The sequence below is a fragment of the Equus quagga genome, chromosome 19 (genome assembly GCF_021613505.1).
Source record: "Equus quagga isolate Etosha38 chromosome 19, UCLA_HA_Equagga_1.0, whole genome shotgun sequence".
Classification (NCBI taxonomy): Eukaryota; Metazoa; Chordata; class Mammalia; order Perissodactyla; family Equidae; genus Equus; species Equus quagga.
In genome coordinates, this window is record NC_060285.1 from 8,761,236 (window position 1) to 8,778,373 (window position 17,138).

General features: G+C 37.0%; 1 protein-coding gene across 9 annotated transcripts in view; it reads right to left on the reverse strand.

Annotated features, from left to right (window-relative positions):
• The window catches only part of XPNPEP3 (X-prolyl aminopeptidase 3), a 65,953-nt gene that overhangs the window by 39,648 nt on the left and 9,167 nt on the right, over positions 1-17,138 (reverse strand). For 7 of the 9 annotated variants that reach the window (XR_006886156.1, XR_006886155.1, XM_046646400.1 and 4 more), the window contains exon 2: positions 11,031-11,147. Coding sequence is in view for 5 of the 9 variants with exons in the window: in XM_046646400.1 (XP_046502356.1) it covers positions 11,031-11,147 (117 nt within the window). In the remaining 4 variants the exon portion in view is untranslated. Of the gene's footprint in view, positions 1-9,514; positions 9,661-11,030; positions 11,153-17,138 lie in introns of those variants that run through there. The other 2 variants (XM_046646401.1, XM_046646402.1) reach the window with 2 other exon arrangements.

Genomic DNA, 17,138 nt, shown 5'->3' on the forward strand with positions numbered 1-17,138 from the left:
AAAAGCTTTCCCCAATTTCAAGAACTAGAATAAGTTTCTCCTTCTGAATCTCCAAAGAATAATAATACCTTTCTAATAGGACTTTTTACTCTCTACTTTGTATTAACAGTCAACTGGGTATCCACAACCTCCTTGAGGGTCATGGCCATCTCTGTACTCTCCAAAAACTCTAATAATATTATCTACCTCTTTGCGCTGTCATGAAAATCAAATCTGATGAAGTATGTGGTTCTTAAGAATTGAGGGGCTGGCCCAGTGGCACAGCGGTTAAGTTCACGTGTTCCACTTCTCAGCGGCCCAGGGTTCGCCGGTTCGGATCCCGGGTGCAGACATGGCACCGATTGGCACACCATGCTGTGGTAGGGGTCCCACATATAAAGTAGAGGAAGATGGGCATGGATGTTAGCTCAGGGCCAGGCTTCCTCAGCAAAAAAGAGGAGGACTGGTAGTAGTTAGCTCAGGGCTAATCCTCCAAAAAAAAAAGAAGACTCCCTAAAGAATCTTTTGAAAGTTATGGATTCATTCTGTTTGCTAAAGTGCATGTAGGCACATAGAAGCTTTTGACATACAATTTTTTTTTAAGAGATTTTATTTTTCCTTTTCCTCCCCAAAGCCCCCGGTACATAGTTGTGTATATTTTTTTAATTGTGGGTCCTTCTAGTTGGGGCATGTGGGATGCCGCCTCAGCAGGTCTGATGAGCGATGCCATGTCCACGCTCAGGATCTGAAACAGTGAAACCCTGAGCCACCGAAGTGGAGCGCAAGAACTTAACCACTCGGCCACAGGGCCGGCCCCTGACATACAATTTCAAGAGTCTCTGATTCCCTTAAGCCTACCCAAAAAACCCAGATTAAGAACCTCTGTTAAGAAGTGTTATGTGTTCTTAATATTAGTACCTAGCAGACTGCCTGGCTGCTGGCCCAGTGATGACTGGGTGAATATTTCCCTTCTGAAATGGAAATTATGCCTGCTTTCACTTCAGGTTCCAAAGCAAAAGAATTACTAAAACAATCACTCACAAAATCTATATCCTTTGGCCTACACTTAGTAATAATAATAGTAAGACAACATCTAACATCTACTGAACGCCTACTATGTGCTTGATACCATTCTAATTATTTACATGTATCAACTCATTTAATCCTTACAATGACTCTATGACTCTATTATCGTTCCCTGCGGTAGCCAGTCTCCACATGCAAGTATGGAAAGATAGCCATGAAACACTGCTGTCTGGAATAGTTACAGAACCAGATGGATAATATGATCCCGTTTATGTTCAAAAAAAAAAAAAAAGAGAGAGAGAAAAGAATTTAGAAAAGCATCAATTTTTACAGTGGTAATCTCGGGAATAAGATAAGACTGAATTTTTTTATTTAACACGCTTTTTTACATTATTTGAACGATGTTTCAATGAGTATATACTTTTATAATTAAAATCCCAATTAAAGAGAAAAAGAGGCTAAAAAAGGGAAACCATGGACAGTCCATTCTATACTCATAATGTACAATGGCTCTCTGTTGTCCATTAGATCACATTCAGACTCTTAAGCTTAGATTTTAATGCTCTCTACCAGGTAACTCCAATTTATCCAGCCAACTCTTTTTTTTAACAGGTTTATTGAGATATAATTTACACACTATACAATTCATCCACTTAAAGTGTACAATTTAATGGTTTTTGGTATATTCACAGAATTCTGCAACTATTACCACAACTGATTTTAGAATATTTCATCGCTCCAAAAAGAAACCCCATGCCCATTAGCGGTCACTCTCCATTTCCTCCCAATCTGCCCCAGCCCTTGGTAACCACTAATCTATTTTCTGTTTCTACGGATTCATCTATTGTAGAGATTTCGTATGAATGAAATCAAACAATATGTGGTGCTTGATGACTTGGCCAACTTTCTTCTAATCATTCCCCTAATTATTCTGAAATTAATTCCTTCTTATGTCTTACATAACTCCAACCTGTTCTTTCCCTATTATCTTGCTTACAATGTGTCCCCTTTCTGAAATTTCTTCTCCCTCCATAGCAATTCCTTTCCAAGATCTTGGGCTCAATATGTGTTGGTTTTTAGACTCTTCGCATTCAAAAAGCTTTCTTGATTAGCCCAGAACATGTTGATTTGTCCTTGTGAATTATTTTAAATTAACTATTTCATTTCCTATATACATACATCCTATAGTCCTTCAATAATTAAATATTCTTCCTCTTTTCCTTCGTTGTTTGACTCCTTGCTCCCCTTCCCTCCTACCCCCATCAGCACCTTGCTGTTGTTTGTAATGTAGTATGTATCTTTTCCTATTTTTCTCAATACCCATATAATCATATACACATATACCTGCATTTAGGGCTTTGTGGGTCACTAGTGCTTTACAAAAATGGGATACTACGCACTCTTCTCTGTATCTTGATTTTCTAACTCAACAATACCTCAGAGATCTCTCCCACCAAGTCATCTGGCATAGCTTCAATTCATTCTGCTTGATGTCTCCACAACATTTCTTGGGGTGATGTATCATAACTTACTGATATATTTCCATACTGGTGAGCACTCATATTTTTCAGCTTTTTGCTTTAATAATAAAAATCTTTGTACTTATATCCTGGTACTCTTATGCACTATGTACTGGTGCTTTTATTTCTATGGGATAGTCCTAGGAAGAGAAACTGCTGGATCAAAGACCTCCGAATTTTCTTAGTACTCACATTCAGCACATATAACTCAGCTGTTGATGATTATTTTGGAAGTGTCTAGTTGTTTTATCTCTACATAGTTTATCTCTCCAGGAAATTCTGTAGTTCGCATTCTACTAATAAAATATTAATTTTTATGTAAGTTTTATTTATCTACATACAAAAAAATTACATTTTTATTGATGAAGTTGGTAAGAAATAAAAGAGATAAATAAGAGAGGGCCTTATAGGACAGTTTAAACCAGGCAAAGCAACAGTCAGTCCTAGAAGAGCTCACATCACATTTCTTTCTTTCACGATTGAGCTAAGAGTCCCCAAGGGCTCTTGGGCAGAATACTGAACTTTGTACCAGAGCCCAAGAACAGCTTACCTATTTAATCTCTCTGATAATTATTCATGTTAAGAGTGCCTCTGTTACCCAACATTGGAAACTTCCCAATTTACCCAAGCAGTAAATACTCTTTTATAAAAGCAGAGGCTGGTTATAATCGGTGGATTATCTGACCTTTCCCTCTTGTCTTTTCACTTTCTCCTTCTCTGTGCTTTTCTTTTCGTTATTTCACAGCTACAGTCCATGTAATGAAACTAAATAAAAAGTCAATTCATTTTGTCTTTTTGTCTCACAATTTTAATGACTTTAATTAATCTATGTGTTATCTCTCATTTTCATTAATAACAGAGTATACATATACATATGTTAGGAAATACATCTGAAAAAAGACATAATTATTTGGAAATCAAAGCAGGATTGGAAAATCATCTTTTATATCCTTCAAAGTATTCCTCTTTGCTGAATCCAATTTCATAGAAATGACTATATAAGAAATATTTAAAACACTAGCTACATTTTCCCAATCTTATGAATTATCAACATTATGGAGTGATCATTAACTAAATGCTTCCAAACTTCTGAAATCTCAAAGTGACACAGAACTCTTGGTCATGACAGAAAAATTATCCAAGGAAAAAGATACCTTTTCTTACCATTTGAAGAAGGAAAAAAAAAGGTGTGATAAAGCAATGAACTTTAACCCTAAAAGTAAACCTGGCAGTTGTTATGGCCTTTGATCATAGAACTAACCATTATAGTCAATCTGGCCTGAATTTCTTCTGATAAAACTGTATCTGAATAGACATTCTGGCAACTGTCACATTGTAAAGTATTAAGAAACAAAGTCAGCATTTTATATTGTGGAGTTAATAAAGGATAGAGGGGGCTATTCTAACAAGCTTATTTAACCAATCAATGCCAAGAAGTCACAATGTGGACTCTGCAAATAGCAAAGTCTCACAATCACTTCCGAGATTCTGCAGCCAAGAAGAAAAGCTCTTCCAGGACATTTAGGATTGGGCCTCTCGAGAGACTGAGAAAGATGTTCATCATATTTTATGAGCTAAGAAGAAAACCCAGAAAAGAAAGTTTTATAAAGACTGAAAATGGATGGAAGGATGCAGGTCTTTCCTATAATCTAGGTATGTATTTTAATTATGTCCTGAAACTAATTAGATTAGGATTTTAATGTGGTCTGATTTTGAAGGAGTGTCCTTGAGAAGAATTCTGTTTAATGTTACGTACTTTTTATTGTATATAACGAAGTAGTTCATAAACTGATCTATTACTATGTAGTTGGAAAATGAGAGTAAAGAAAAAGCTAATAAATGTTTCCTTTATGAGGTAAAAGAAAGACCTCTCTGAAGAAATGAAATTACCAAATAAATAAAAAATACTTTAATAGATAAATGGACTTCATTTGTGTATATTGAGGTAAACAAGCCAGACAGAAAGGGTACATAGGGTATGATTCCACTTACATGAAATTCAGGAACAGGCAAAACAATCCATGTTGAGAGGAACGAAAGCAGTGGTTAAAGAGGGAGCTGGGGTTGGACTGGAGGAGGCCTGAGGGAACTTTCCAGGGTGATGGACATGTTCTGTATCTTGACTGGGGTGTGGGGTATATTGGTTTCGACCTTTGTCAAAACTCACTGAATTGCATATTTAAGATCTGTGCAATTCACTGTACGTAAATTTTACCACATTAAAAAAAGCATACCACTCTCTAAACTTGAAATAACTTACACTAAGACTCCTCTCAGTTGAATTTCTTATAAAAAATATTGTAATGAAAAGAGAGCTACAAAATTCCCAGATAATATTCTTTGGCACAGGTGTTATGTATTGTTTTGTGGTCAAGTGTGGACTCAGAGTCAGGCTTTCCTGAGTTGGAACCCCGGCTTAAGAACACTAAGTGACTTGAGGAGAGCTACCAAATTGCCTTGTGCCTCAGTTTCCTCATCTCTAAAATGGAGATAATAATAGCACCCACTTCACAAAGGTGTCAGGAGGATTAAATAAGTTAATAAGATACTTAGAACAGTAAAAACTATATATATATCAGTTATAACTATTACCACAATAATGAATTCACACTTGAAGAGGTTGTCATCCTGATGATCCAAAGCCAGGTGGGAGCTTGGAAGGGTAAAATTTACATGGACAACCACTATCTGTATCAAAGTAATTATTTACATAGAAGCCCTGAAAGTCTTTGGTTTTCTCACACAACAAGAGCCTTGGGGGGCTGGCTGGTGGCATAGCAGTTAAGCTCGCATGTTCTGCTGTGGCGGCCCAGGGTTTGCCAGTTCGGATCCCAGGTGTGGACATGGCACCGCTTGGTAAGCCATGCTGTGGTAAGCGTCCCACATATAAAGTAGAGGAAGATGGGCACAGGTGTTAGCTCAGGGCCAGTCTTCCTCAGCAAAAAGAGGAGGATTGGCGGCAGATGTTAGCTCAGGGCTAATCTTCCAAAAAAAAAGAATGAGCCTTGGGGCCAGCCCAGTGGCGCAGTGGTTAAGTTGGCACGCTCTGCTTTGGCAGCCCTGGGTTTGCCAGTTCAGATTCCAGGTGTAGACCTATGCACCGCTTATCAAGTCATGCTGTGGCAGGCGTGCCACACATAAAAAAATGGAGGGAGATGGGCATGAATGTTAGCTCAGGGCCAATCTTCCTCAGCAAAAAGAGGAGGATTGGTGGTGGATGTTAGCTCAGGGCCAATCTTCCTCAAAGAAAAAAAAAATTAAAAATAAATAAATAAAAATTTTTTAAAAATCATTAACAAAAAAAGAACGAGCCTCAAGTGATTCAGGAGATTTTTTTTATTCAGTTCTTTAAAAGATTATTCTTGCCTGGGACAGATTCTTGCTAATCTTTACCTTAGAGAATTTCTCAGTATGAATGAGAAATATGCACAAAGGTTAAAGAGAAACTAAAAAGTTATTTATTTTTAACGTACCAGTATTTAAACCACATGAAAATTATTATATTTCAAAATTTTCTTTTTTCTCTCAGTATTAAAAAACAGAAATAACTATAATTCTGCACTAGATGGCAGTTTAAGGAATTTCTATAAGCTAGTTATCTGTATAACAGCACCTTGAAATGAGTAGTTAACATGTATCATACATATAGGTTAAATATATAGATTTATTCACCTATAAACTTATATACATAAAGACTAAAGTCTTTGCATTAAAATCTAATTCAGAAGATGAAGACAAGAGGAAAATGTATAATCGATATAAATATACAGATATTTTTAAAATTTGATAGGTACACAGAGTGAAGAAGAAAATACATTACTTTATAAAAACAGGTGGACTTCACGGTGAAGAATCTAGGGAAAAAGTAGGCCTTGAATTTAAATTAAAAATTCTAGGAATATAAAACTTTTTTAGACTACTACTCTGCCTATCAAGTATAATCTATACAAAGTGTTTTGAAATGACTGGATAAATGTAAGCCATCATTCAGTAAACGTTTGATGGTGGTGATGATAAACGTGAATGAATTTAAGAATTAAGGCTTTGGGCAGGAGGACATCTGAGAGCCATGAGGAAGGCATGCTCTGCTTCAAAATGTGGCCTGTGGCCAAAGATCTGGCTTGTTCCTGTAAGTCATCAGGCATCTTCATGCACCCAGCTAAATGACTACCCATTAGGCCAGTGGTGTGCACAGAAACACCCAGAGAGCTCTTGAAAACACGCGGTCTAAGCCCTTCCCTCCAGATTCTGATTCGGCAAGCCCATGGGATCCTGGCACATACTGTATTTTGAAAAATCTCACCTAATTGTCAAGGTAGCTTCAAACCACTTTCAGTTTCTGTCATTTCTTAGACAAAATTTTAATCTTTGAAATAATATAAAAACCTCACCCCACTAAAATAAATCTTGATCTTTTAGATATTATTAAAGTCAACCATGTTTAAGAAAACAACAACAAAAAATACACCCCTTGCTCAAGGCAGAACTACAAGTAAACTACCACTGAAAGATGGATACCTAAGTGATTTTGAAACATTTAAAGGAAGATTTGGGAATTATTATCTATACCCACTCTAGAACCAATCTTTTCATCATTTAAAATATTATACTTGACAATAACTGTATAGTCTCAGCCATTATATTTGATGATAAGGGACAAAAAAGTAAATGGCAAAAGCATTCCCTAAACTGTGGGCCACACAGTTATATACCGATTACTTCCCAATGAATCTGTTCACTGCTGGAGCTGAAAGCAAACAATGAATTGGTTCTGGATATGTCAGACAATTATTGACAAGCCCAACTCTCTGAATAGCCTTTTCTTAAAGCACTCCAAACTATATCACATACTCCAAAGTTAATTTTGCTTAGGAATGCAAAAATGTTAGAAATATAGGTTTTTGAAAATAATGCTTCACTAGGCACTAATTCTTCCTATTCCCTGATAAGTTTCAGTGTTTCTTTGGGCTGAGCGCCTTGCTGTTCTGCTAATGACAGCATGACTCCTGTGGCAGTGTCAGAGAACTAGGTAAGTGTCTTTCTTGTACAGGTATTATAAAAAGTAGATTCACAGTTAATAATAGTATATAGCTAAGAATGCCACTTGCCTTTCTACATGGAATCAGTTTTCTTCCCTGGGTGATACGTGGAAGGCACATTAGTGATTAAGGAGGATGAAGCGACATTTTCTGTCTCTATAAACAAGTCCTTAGCACAAGGATGGCAATGTCATAAAAAGAAGAAATGGTCTACAATGTTCAGATTTCTGTAAGGAAATAAGTTTTAAAAATCACTAGGAGGACTTGGGGGAGTCAACCTGACTCTATTTCCATCTAAAGCAGTATTAGCAGAGCCAGAACAGAATCCTTTTGTCTCCCATGTCATTGTGCTGAACATTTTTCAAGTTACTGTTGCTTCAGAAAACTTACATAGGTATGGTCGAGAGAAAATCCAAGGGAAACAGCTCTCAAAAATTCAGGAGCTGATCCAGTAATTTTACTTCTAAGAATTTATTTTAAGGAAATAATTGATCAGTACACAGAATGTGTACACGCACACACACATACACATTTCTATATAAGAAATAAGTCTGGAAAGATACACATACCAAATCTCACTAGAGGTTTTCTCTGAGAGATGGGATTATGAGTAATTAAAAAAATTTATGCTTATCTGTATTCTCTAATTTTTCTATAATATATATGGAACTTGTGTAATAATTAGGAAAGGGATTGAGATATTTTCCACAAGTTTTAAGTACTGGCAAGTATTGGGAAAATAACTATGCCAAACATGAAAACTTTAGGAGCAAATCAAGTAACAGGCAAAATAATTTTATACCCCAAACTAACAAACTGACTTTGGTTCTGTAAAAGAGATTTTTAAAAAAACTATTACATGCCTTTTAATTTTTCTTAAAAATTTACCCTTCCTCCATCCCATAATCATTTGTTATATGTGTTACTTCCATAAGTTTTGCATCTCTACATTGAGAAAGATGATGATTCTTTGGATTCTTATATAGTTTTGCATCCAACAACTGTACAGTAGTCCCCCCTTATCCGCAGTTTCTGCAGTTTCAGTTACCAGTGGTCAACCTCCGACATCGGCTGCTCCCGACAGTCACCCATCACATTGCCGTGGCTTGATGATCCTCCTTCTGACATACTGCCAGACTGTCAATAGCAGTCTAACGCTACATCACAAGGCCTACGTCATTCCCCTCACTTCATCTCATCACATAGGCATTGTATCATCTCACATCATCACAAGAAGAAGGGTGAGTGCAGTACAGTAAGACATTGCGAGAGAGAGACAACATTCACCCAACGTTTATTACAGTATACTGTTATAATTGTTTTATTTTATTATTGTTGTTGTTAATCTCTTTCTGTGCCTAGTTTATAAATTAAACTTTACCATAGGTATGTAGGTATAGGAAAAAACACAGTATATATAGGGTTTGGTTTCAGGTATCCACTGGAAGTCTTAGAACATATCTCCCACGGACAAGGGGGTACACTACTGTATACCTGATGGTTTCTTTAACATTGATAATTCTGTTTTAAAATTCCATCTACTTCTGTTCCTTCTCACTTACCCCAATGTCCAAAACCCTAGATCCAGGAGAGTAAAAATTAGGACGGGCAGCCCTTTTCCCCCATAGGTGACAGGACCATATGTATATGTATGAAAACGTATGTGTGTACATTTACTTACACTCACTTTTTGTATATTTAACATGCACATAACATGCATAGCAAACAGTCTAGATACAGGGCCATCGTCTTGACAATATGGTTACTAGTTTCTGGGCCCGGAAAATGCAGCTCACTATGTAAAAGCATCTCACCATGAGAAATCAATAATTTTCAAAGCTGGTAAAACTTAATACCAATTCCACTTCAAAAAAAAATTGAAGTTACAGGTAGGCAGATAGGGTAGGGAAATACTTAAACTAATACCAACTGGATTGCTATCAAGCTTACCTTACAGCTTTGAAAAACTGATTTCTTGTGTGTTTCAGTGGTGAGCTGCATTTCCTGAGTCTCAGCCAACTTCCCAGCAGGAATTCCAGTCTGATGAAGAATCAGCAAAAGGAAGCCCTCACTGAGAGACACACTGGTATCATTCACTAAGTGGAGATAGTGACAGAGTAACATATTTCTGAAGGCAATTTAGATTATTAATATATATATGCTTACATAGTGAATACAGATTTAATTTCCCGTGGCAGAAGAAACAACTAATTTCCCTTGAAAACCTGACTGCTTTTTCTACAAAGCATTTGGTTTTACCCTACCTATCTCTTTGGGATGATATTCATTCACCATAGTTCACCCCTTAACTGTTTTTTTGTTTGTTTTTTTTATTTTGGTGAGGAAGATTGTCCCTGAGCTAACATCTGTGTCAGCTTTCCTCTATTTTGTATGTGGGCTGCTGCCACAGCATGGCTTGATGAGTGGTGTCCAAGTCTGTGCCTGGGATCCAAACCTGTGAACCCTAGGCCGCTGCAGCAGAGTGCACGAACTTAACCACTATGCCACTGGGCTGGCCCCTTAACTGCCTTTTTAACAAAACAAAACAAAACAAAAACCTTTAGGTATGAATTTGAGCAAGAGTGATGACACATCTTCTAGGAGCAACACTGGACTCTTATAGCAGAAAAAAATTAGTGAGGTAAACCTTTACCAACTTTTTGCATCACCTTTATCACTGTTATCATCTCTCAAAGATGTGACAATCAGATCTGGAAATCTTGCATAATCTATATAGAAATATTTTTGTTAAACAAAACTTTGAAATGTGCGTTTAACACTTTCAAGAAAAACGTGTTTTCTAAACTGTCTTTAACACAGTAGTTCACAAGGAATCAATAATTAGAACACAGTGGTAGAAACTCTTAGAAAGCAACAGAATTTTTTCTTTAAAAACATCCTGAAAGGGGCTGGCCCCGGGGCCGAGTGGTTAAGTTCGCGCGCTTTGCTACAGGCAGCCCAGTATTTCATTGGTTCAAATCCTGGGCGCGGACACAGCACTGCTCATCAAACCATGCTGAGGCAGCGTCCCACATGCCACAACTAGAAGGACTCACAACGAAGAATATACAACTATGTACCGGGGGGCTTTGGGGAGAAACAGGAAAAAAATAAAATCTTTAAAAAAAAACAAACAAAAAAACCATCCTGAAATACTTTTCACTGATAATTCTGAATTGTAAGGCTTATAGTATTTATTGCTTAGATGGTGCTGTCAACACAGTACCTATAGCCACATGTAGCTATTTAGGTTTAAATTTAAATTTACTACAATAAAATTAAATTAAAAATTTAGTTCCTCAGTTGCACTAGCAACATTCTAAGTGTACAACAGACACTTGTGGCTAGTGCCTACTGTATTGGCCAGCACAGACCTATCCATCACTGCAAAAAATTCTATCGGATAGCACAGTTCTAGATTAAACACCTAAAGAGTGAGGCAGTTATTACAGTTAAAAGGCCTTACCTGGTCTGAGCAGGTGTGGGTGTGTAAAGGGGCTGGGCTGGCCTAAGTATCGGTTTGGAACCCTCCTTTCTGGGATGGGCTGGAGGGAGTACCTTCGCTGTGAACATGACACGCATCCTGAGGGAAAAATAAAGAGGATGAAGTGGAACAACAAATTTAGAAAGTCCTCACAGTATATATACATTTATCAATCTCCAGAAGTTGGATGCTTTAGAAAAATGTAAATGAGTATTTCCTTCAATATCTATATGGCCCTTCCTCATGCCAGCCAGAGCCTGTGTTGGGCTCTAGGAATATAGAATGAAATCATCTTCACCCTGAGCAACCTTAGTCTACTATAGCACAGTAGAGGTGTATATATACGTAGTATGACGGAGCTAAGAACAGGGACCTATGGGAACAGAAGGAAGTCAACAAATGAAAGCAGGGGAAGGGGTTAGGAAGTATCTCACAGAGGTAGGGTGAAGCTGTGACCTAAAACTCAGAAAAAGAATTAATGCTTTTATTGACGATATGTGACGTATGAAGAAACATGCACATGCTATCTCATTTAATCTTGGAATGTTAAAGCTAGATAAAATAATGTATGAAAATGCTTAATCATGGCATACAATAAACAGTATTATTAGCACTTGTTCAACAAGATTTATTAACATATGATTGGAATACATGCTGGGAAAGATACAAGAATAAGACAACTATTTGCCCCGGTCTTCAAAGAATATGCAGTCTAGTGGAGGTGAGACAAAACAGAGCATTATAATACTACATGGTGAATGCAGTAGTGGGTTCAAACACAAGGCTTTTGAGAGCACACAGGCTAATAAAATGCTGTGGGATGGTGTAATGACAAAGATAGGCGTACAGTGCTCTGGGGAACACAGAGAAGCACACAAAAGGTGTTTGTGTGGGACTGCAGAAGTAGGTGAGGCCTACTCTGAATAGGAATCAGTCAAGTGAAGGAGACAAGGGGTGGGAAAGGTATCATGAATGAGATTATGAAAGAGAAGATACAGTGTTTATAGGTGTGTGTGTGCATGCAGGGGGAAGAGGGAGAGAGAGTTTCAGGTCGGTGTTGCTGGAGGGAGATGAAAAGATTAGAAAATCTTTTAGATTGGACCATTGAAGGCTTTGTATGGCAAAATAAGGAATTAGATTTTTAACTGCCATGTGAGGTAGGCATTATCATCACTTTTTTATAAATAAGTAATCAAACCCAGAGAAGTAATTTGTGCAATGTTACAGTTAGTATTGGGGAAGCTGGTATTCAAATCCAGGTTTAACTCCAAAATCTTTGATCTTATCCCTCCACCCTGCTGCTCAGTAGGTCTTGTCTGTTGAATCCCAACAACACAATCAGTACTATAGAATCTCCTTGTGAACATACAATCACTACAACAGCAGAATGTGGTAAGTCAGGATCAAGGTAAAGGTCATTGTAGAGATTATGAAGTATGAATGATGGTGTATGTATCTGGAGAGTCAGGAGTCTTAAATGTCAACTCTGAATTAAATTTACAGAGGATCATTGAGAAAAATTATAGCTTCTGGGATGATTAAAAAGACAGACAATGGTACAGGTTTCTGGCAGTATGAAAATACGGTTAATAGTGAAAAATGAGAAAAAAGACAAAATATTAAACAAGGATTTCCTGGAATCTATCTTTAGAAAATGTATAGAATACATATTAGGGAATATGCCCAGTCTATGCACATTGACAGCTTAAGAAAGATGAGGCAAGCAATTTACAGAAACATAGAAGACAGAGGAACTTGCTAAATGACACAACAGGGATGCAATCAACAAAGTCCAGACTGCGGAATACTACAAGACAGACAACTCAGTTTCTTCTACATAAATTCCAGGGGAGGTAGGGGTGGTAAGAGATGGAAGAGGGAATGTATAGACTAAGAAAACCTTAAAAGTCATTATCAACCAATTATAACATGTAGACCTTATATGGATCCTGATCCAAGCAACAAAGTGTAAAACAAATACCAATTTGCACTATTTATTACATTTATAGGATCATTAGAAATTTGGAGAGTCTGCATAGTTGATGGTATTATGGATGTAACGTTTATTTTTTTAAGGTGTGATAATAGTTTTATGGTTATGTTAAAAAGAATAACCTTATCTTTTAGAGATATAAATTGAATACTTACAGATGAAGTGATATGATCTGGGATTTGCCTCAAAAAAAATATGGAGCAGGGGTGGATTGGCGAGACGATGAATGGGGATTTGGATGAAATGACTGGCCATGAGTTGATAACTGCTGAAGCTGAGTGACAAGTACATGAGAGTTCATTATACAACTCTACCTACTTGTGTATATGTTTGAAATTTTCCATAATAAAAGGTTAAAAAAAGAGGTAAACAGAAGAATGAAGGAAATAAGTATGCACTCTGGAAGGCAATCTAAGACAAAGAGTTAAAGGCAGCATAGTACAGCAGAAAAAAGTGCTAGTTCTAGCTTAGTTCGATTATCTATGTGATCTTGGCATTTTACATAATTCCTCTGCACTTATTTCTTCACTTGTGAAATAAAGCAGTTATAGTAGGTAATGGCTTTCAAAGTTTTAAAACTAAGACCCACAGTAAGAGATACATTTTACACAGCAACATAGTAAATATAGACCTATATATGTAAAAATTTCACTAAATACTACTCTGTGACTAATATTTTTTCTGTCCTATTTCATTAAGTAAGTTTGTCTCAGTGCACTAAAATGATTTTACTACTGTAATGTCTTGAACAGTAGCCCCTCAAAAGATACACCCAAGCTCTAATCCCCCGAACCTGTGACTGTTAATTTAGTTGGAAAAAGGATCTTTGCAGATCTAATTACAGATCTTGAGATGAGAAGATCATCTGAGTAGGTCCTAAATCCAATAACAAGTGCTGTTATAAGAGAAACACAGAGGGAGATTTGAGATAGAAGAGAAGACAGAGGAAGAGGAAGCAATGTAACCACAAAGGCAGAGCCTGAAGTGATGTGGCCACAAGCCAAGGAACACCTACAGCCACCAAAAGCTGGAAGAGGTAAAGAATGGATTCTCTCCTAGACCTTTTGGAAGGAGTGCAGCCCTGCTGACACCTGATTTTGGACTTCTAGCCTCCAGAACTCTGAGAGAATATATTTCCGTTGTTTTAAGCCCACCATGTTTGCTGTAATTTGTTACTGCAGCCTCAGGAAACTAATACAATGACCTACTAAGATTACAACTTGCAATTGGAAAAAAACTGCACTAAACGTCTATGTCTCTATACTGAGATCAGCTCCAGCTAAGGGACAGACGGGAGGATGTGAGGATCCTCAATAATTTCTAAGAGTACAAAGGGATCCTGAGTCCAGCCTCTGCCCCACCCAAACATCAGATTCCCTTCAGTGTTATCTGCAAACACCCTCAGACCTTCACCAATGCATAGTAGCCTTTGGCCCACTTAATTTTTTAGTGACTTGACCCTTGGCATTTGTGTTTCTTGAAAGTAGAGAAGGCACAGGGAAGAGACGATGGTGCTTTGTCCATGTACAAGAACGTGTTGGTGGAGTAACTCGGATGTAGTAGTATGAAGAAAAGGAATACAATTACAAGTTTAGCAGAAATACCTGAGCTTTTTTCACCTGTATGCAAACTCTTGTCCTAATCAAAGCTCACACAACATAGGATGTAGCTCCATTTTTCCTTATTACAGCAAACAGTAGAGGCACAATACATTTAATGGTTTCAAAGCGCAGCTGGTCGATGATAATGATGATGATCATGATGATAGTTAACATTTATTCCATTTTTATATTCCAGAAAGTATTCTAAGCATCTGTATGTATTAACTTATTTAATCCTTATAGCTGTGTGAGGTAAGTACTATTTTAAATTTTTAACTAATTTTTGAACTGGTAACATATTCATATGGATCAAAGTTCAAAAGCTACAGAAGGAATTTATAGGAAAAAGCCTTCCTCCCACACCTGCCCCCAAGTTACCCTGTATCCCTTCCTTGCAGCAGCCAGTATTATCATTTCTTTGTTGAAATCAAATCTATCTATTGATATCCCCTTCTTTACACAAATAGTAGTATGTTTATGTTTGAGGTTATCTATTACACTACTTCCCATTTAAAGATGATAAAAACACACACAGAAAGGTTAAGAAACTTGTCCAAGATGAAGAACTAGGACTTGAACAACAATCAATTTATAGAGCCCATAACCATTAGACTACACCGTCTACATTACAGCTTCAGCAGTAAAATAAGTGAATGTAAAAAGTTAACCAATTTTCTCTTTTTTAATGTTCAGATGAAATAATACTAGAATACCCAATCCTTTAATTTTGTACCACTTCTAAGCAGAGGAAGCTTAACTCTAACAAATGCAAAACAAACCAATACTTTAATGAGACATAAATTAAAATGTTTATTCTCAGTAAGTTAAAAAATAAAGTCTTGATAGCTTTTTACCCACATTCACATAAACAGGATTTTTTGCCCCAAAAATTATATATTAGTTAGTAGCAAAGCTGGTATGTCAAATCCTACTTCTAAAATATCCAACTCAATTCAAAGGAGGGTCATTCCTTACTTTAGACGGTCATCAATCCATCTGGACTACCGCAATAGTCTCCTAACTGATCTGCCTGTCTTGGGTCTTGTCTCTCTTCTTCAATTCATCCTCTATAGGACAGGCTGTTTTCAAAGCCATCCTTCTAGTGCTTTGCCTCAATCTCTTCAAAGGTATTGTCAACCAAATCAGGTTTAAATTCCAGGATCTGTCCTTAACTTTCCAGTTTCCCACACTAACTAACACTGCATTCTTCGAATTCTAGCTTACCACTCTGCAATGATCTGGGCTCTGCTCACTCCTCTGGCCTGAACCTCAAAAAACATTACTGCAGCCACACTAAACTACTTGAAGAGACCCAACTAATTAGACTGTATTGTAATAGCTTTTGCCTTCAAAAATGCAGTTCTCTCCTCTAAAATGGCCTTTGCCTGCTTCTATGACTACCCAACTTCTCAAAAATCAGCTTAAACATCACTTAATCTAGGAAGCCTTCTCTTATAACTCCCCACTCCTACTGTTTCTGATGCAAATTCCCCTCTTCAATGCTCTTGTACTGAATTCTATTTTAATACCTACTACACTGCACATAATTGCTAATCAGTTTGCCAGTCTACTATAAACTTTTGGAAGGCAGGGATCATTTGTTATTTGACTTTATTTCCCCAGTGATTAGATTGGGATATATTTTGAAGGTCAAAAGCCAACAAGTATGGCCTCTGATTATATGCAGGGAGTAAAGAAAAAAGAGAAATTAAGAATGATTCCCAGGTTTTTGGCCTGAACAAGTGGGTGGATGGTTGTACCATTAACAGAAACGGAAAGGACTGAGATACTTATTCGATATTCTACTGGAGAGATCAAATAGGCAATCTTAAGTTCAGGGGGAAAAGTGACAGGCTGGATATATAAATTAAGGTGTCATAAGCACATGGAGGGTATCTAAAGCCCTAGGACTAGATATAACCTAGGGAGATTGTGCAGATAGTCCAGGTACTAAAATATTTTAGTGTCAGAAGGAAAAGCACAGGAAAAAGGAAGAAAACTAGAATATGGTATTTAGGAAGTTAAAAAACAAGAGTTTTAAGAAGAGGGAAGCACCCACCTGTGGCAAATGCTACTAAATAAGAGGAAGCCAAAAGGACAACTACTGGATTTGGCAACATGGAAGTCACTGGAGACCCTGACTGGAGTTTTAGTAGAGTATGAAAAGTAGAAGCCAAAATGGGTGAAAGTGGTCAGAAGATACAAAATTCCAGTTATAAGGTAAATAAGTTCTGGGGATGTAACGTACAGCATGGTGACTATAGTTAACAATTCTCTATTGTATATTTGAAAGTTGCTAGGAGAGTAGATCTTAAAAGTTCTTATCACAAGAAAAAAATTGTAACTATGTGAGGTGATGGATCATAACTAAACTTATTTTGGCAATCATTTTGTAGTATATACATCAAATCATTATGCTGTACACCTTAAACACACGCAATGTTATATGTCAATTATATCTCAATAAAACTGGGGAGAGAAAAGAAGATAGAAGCC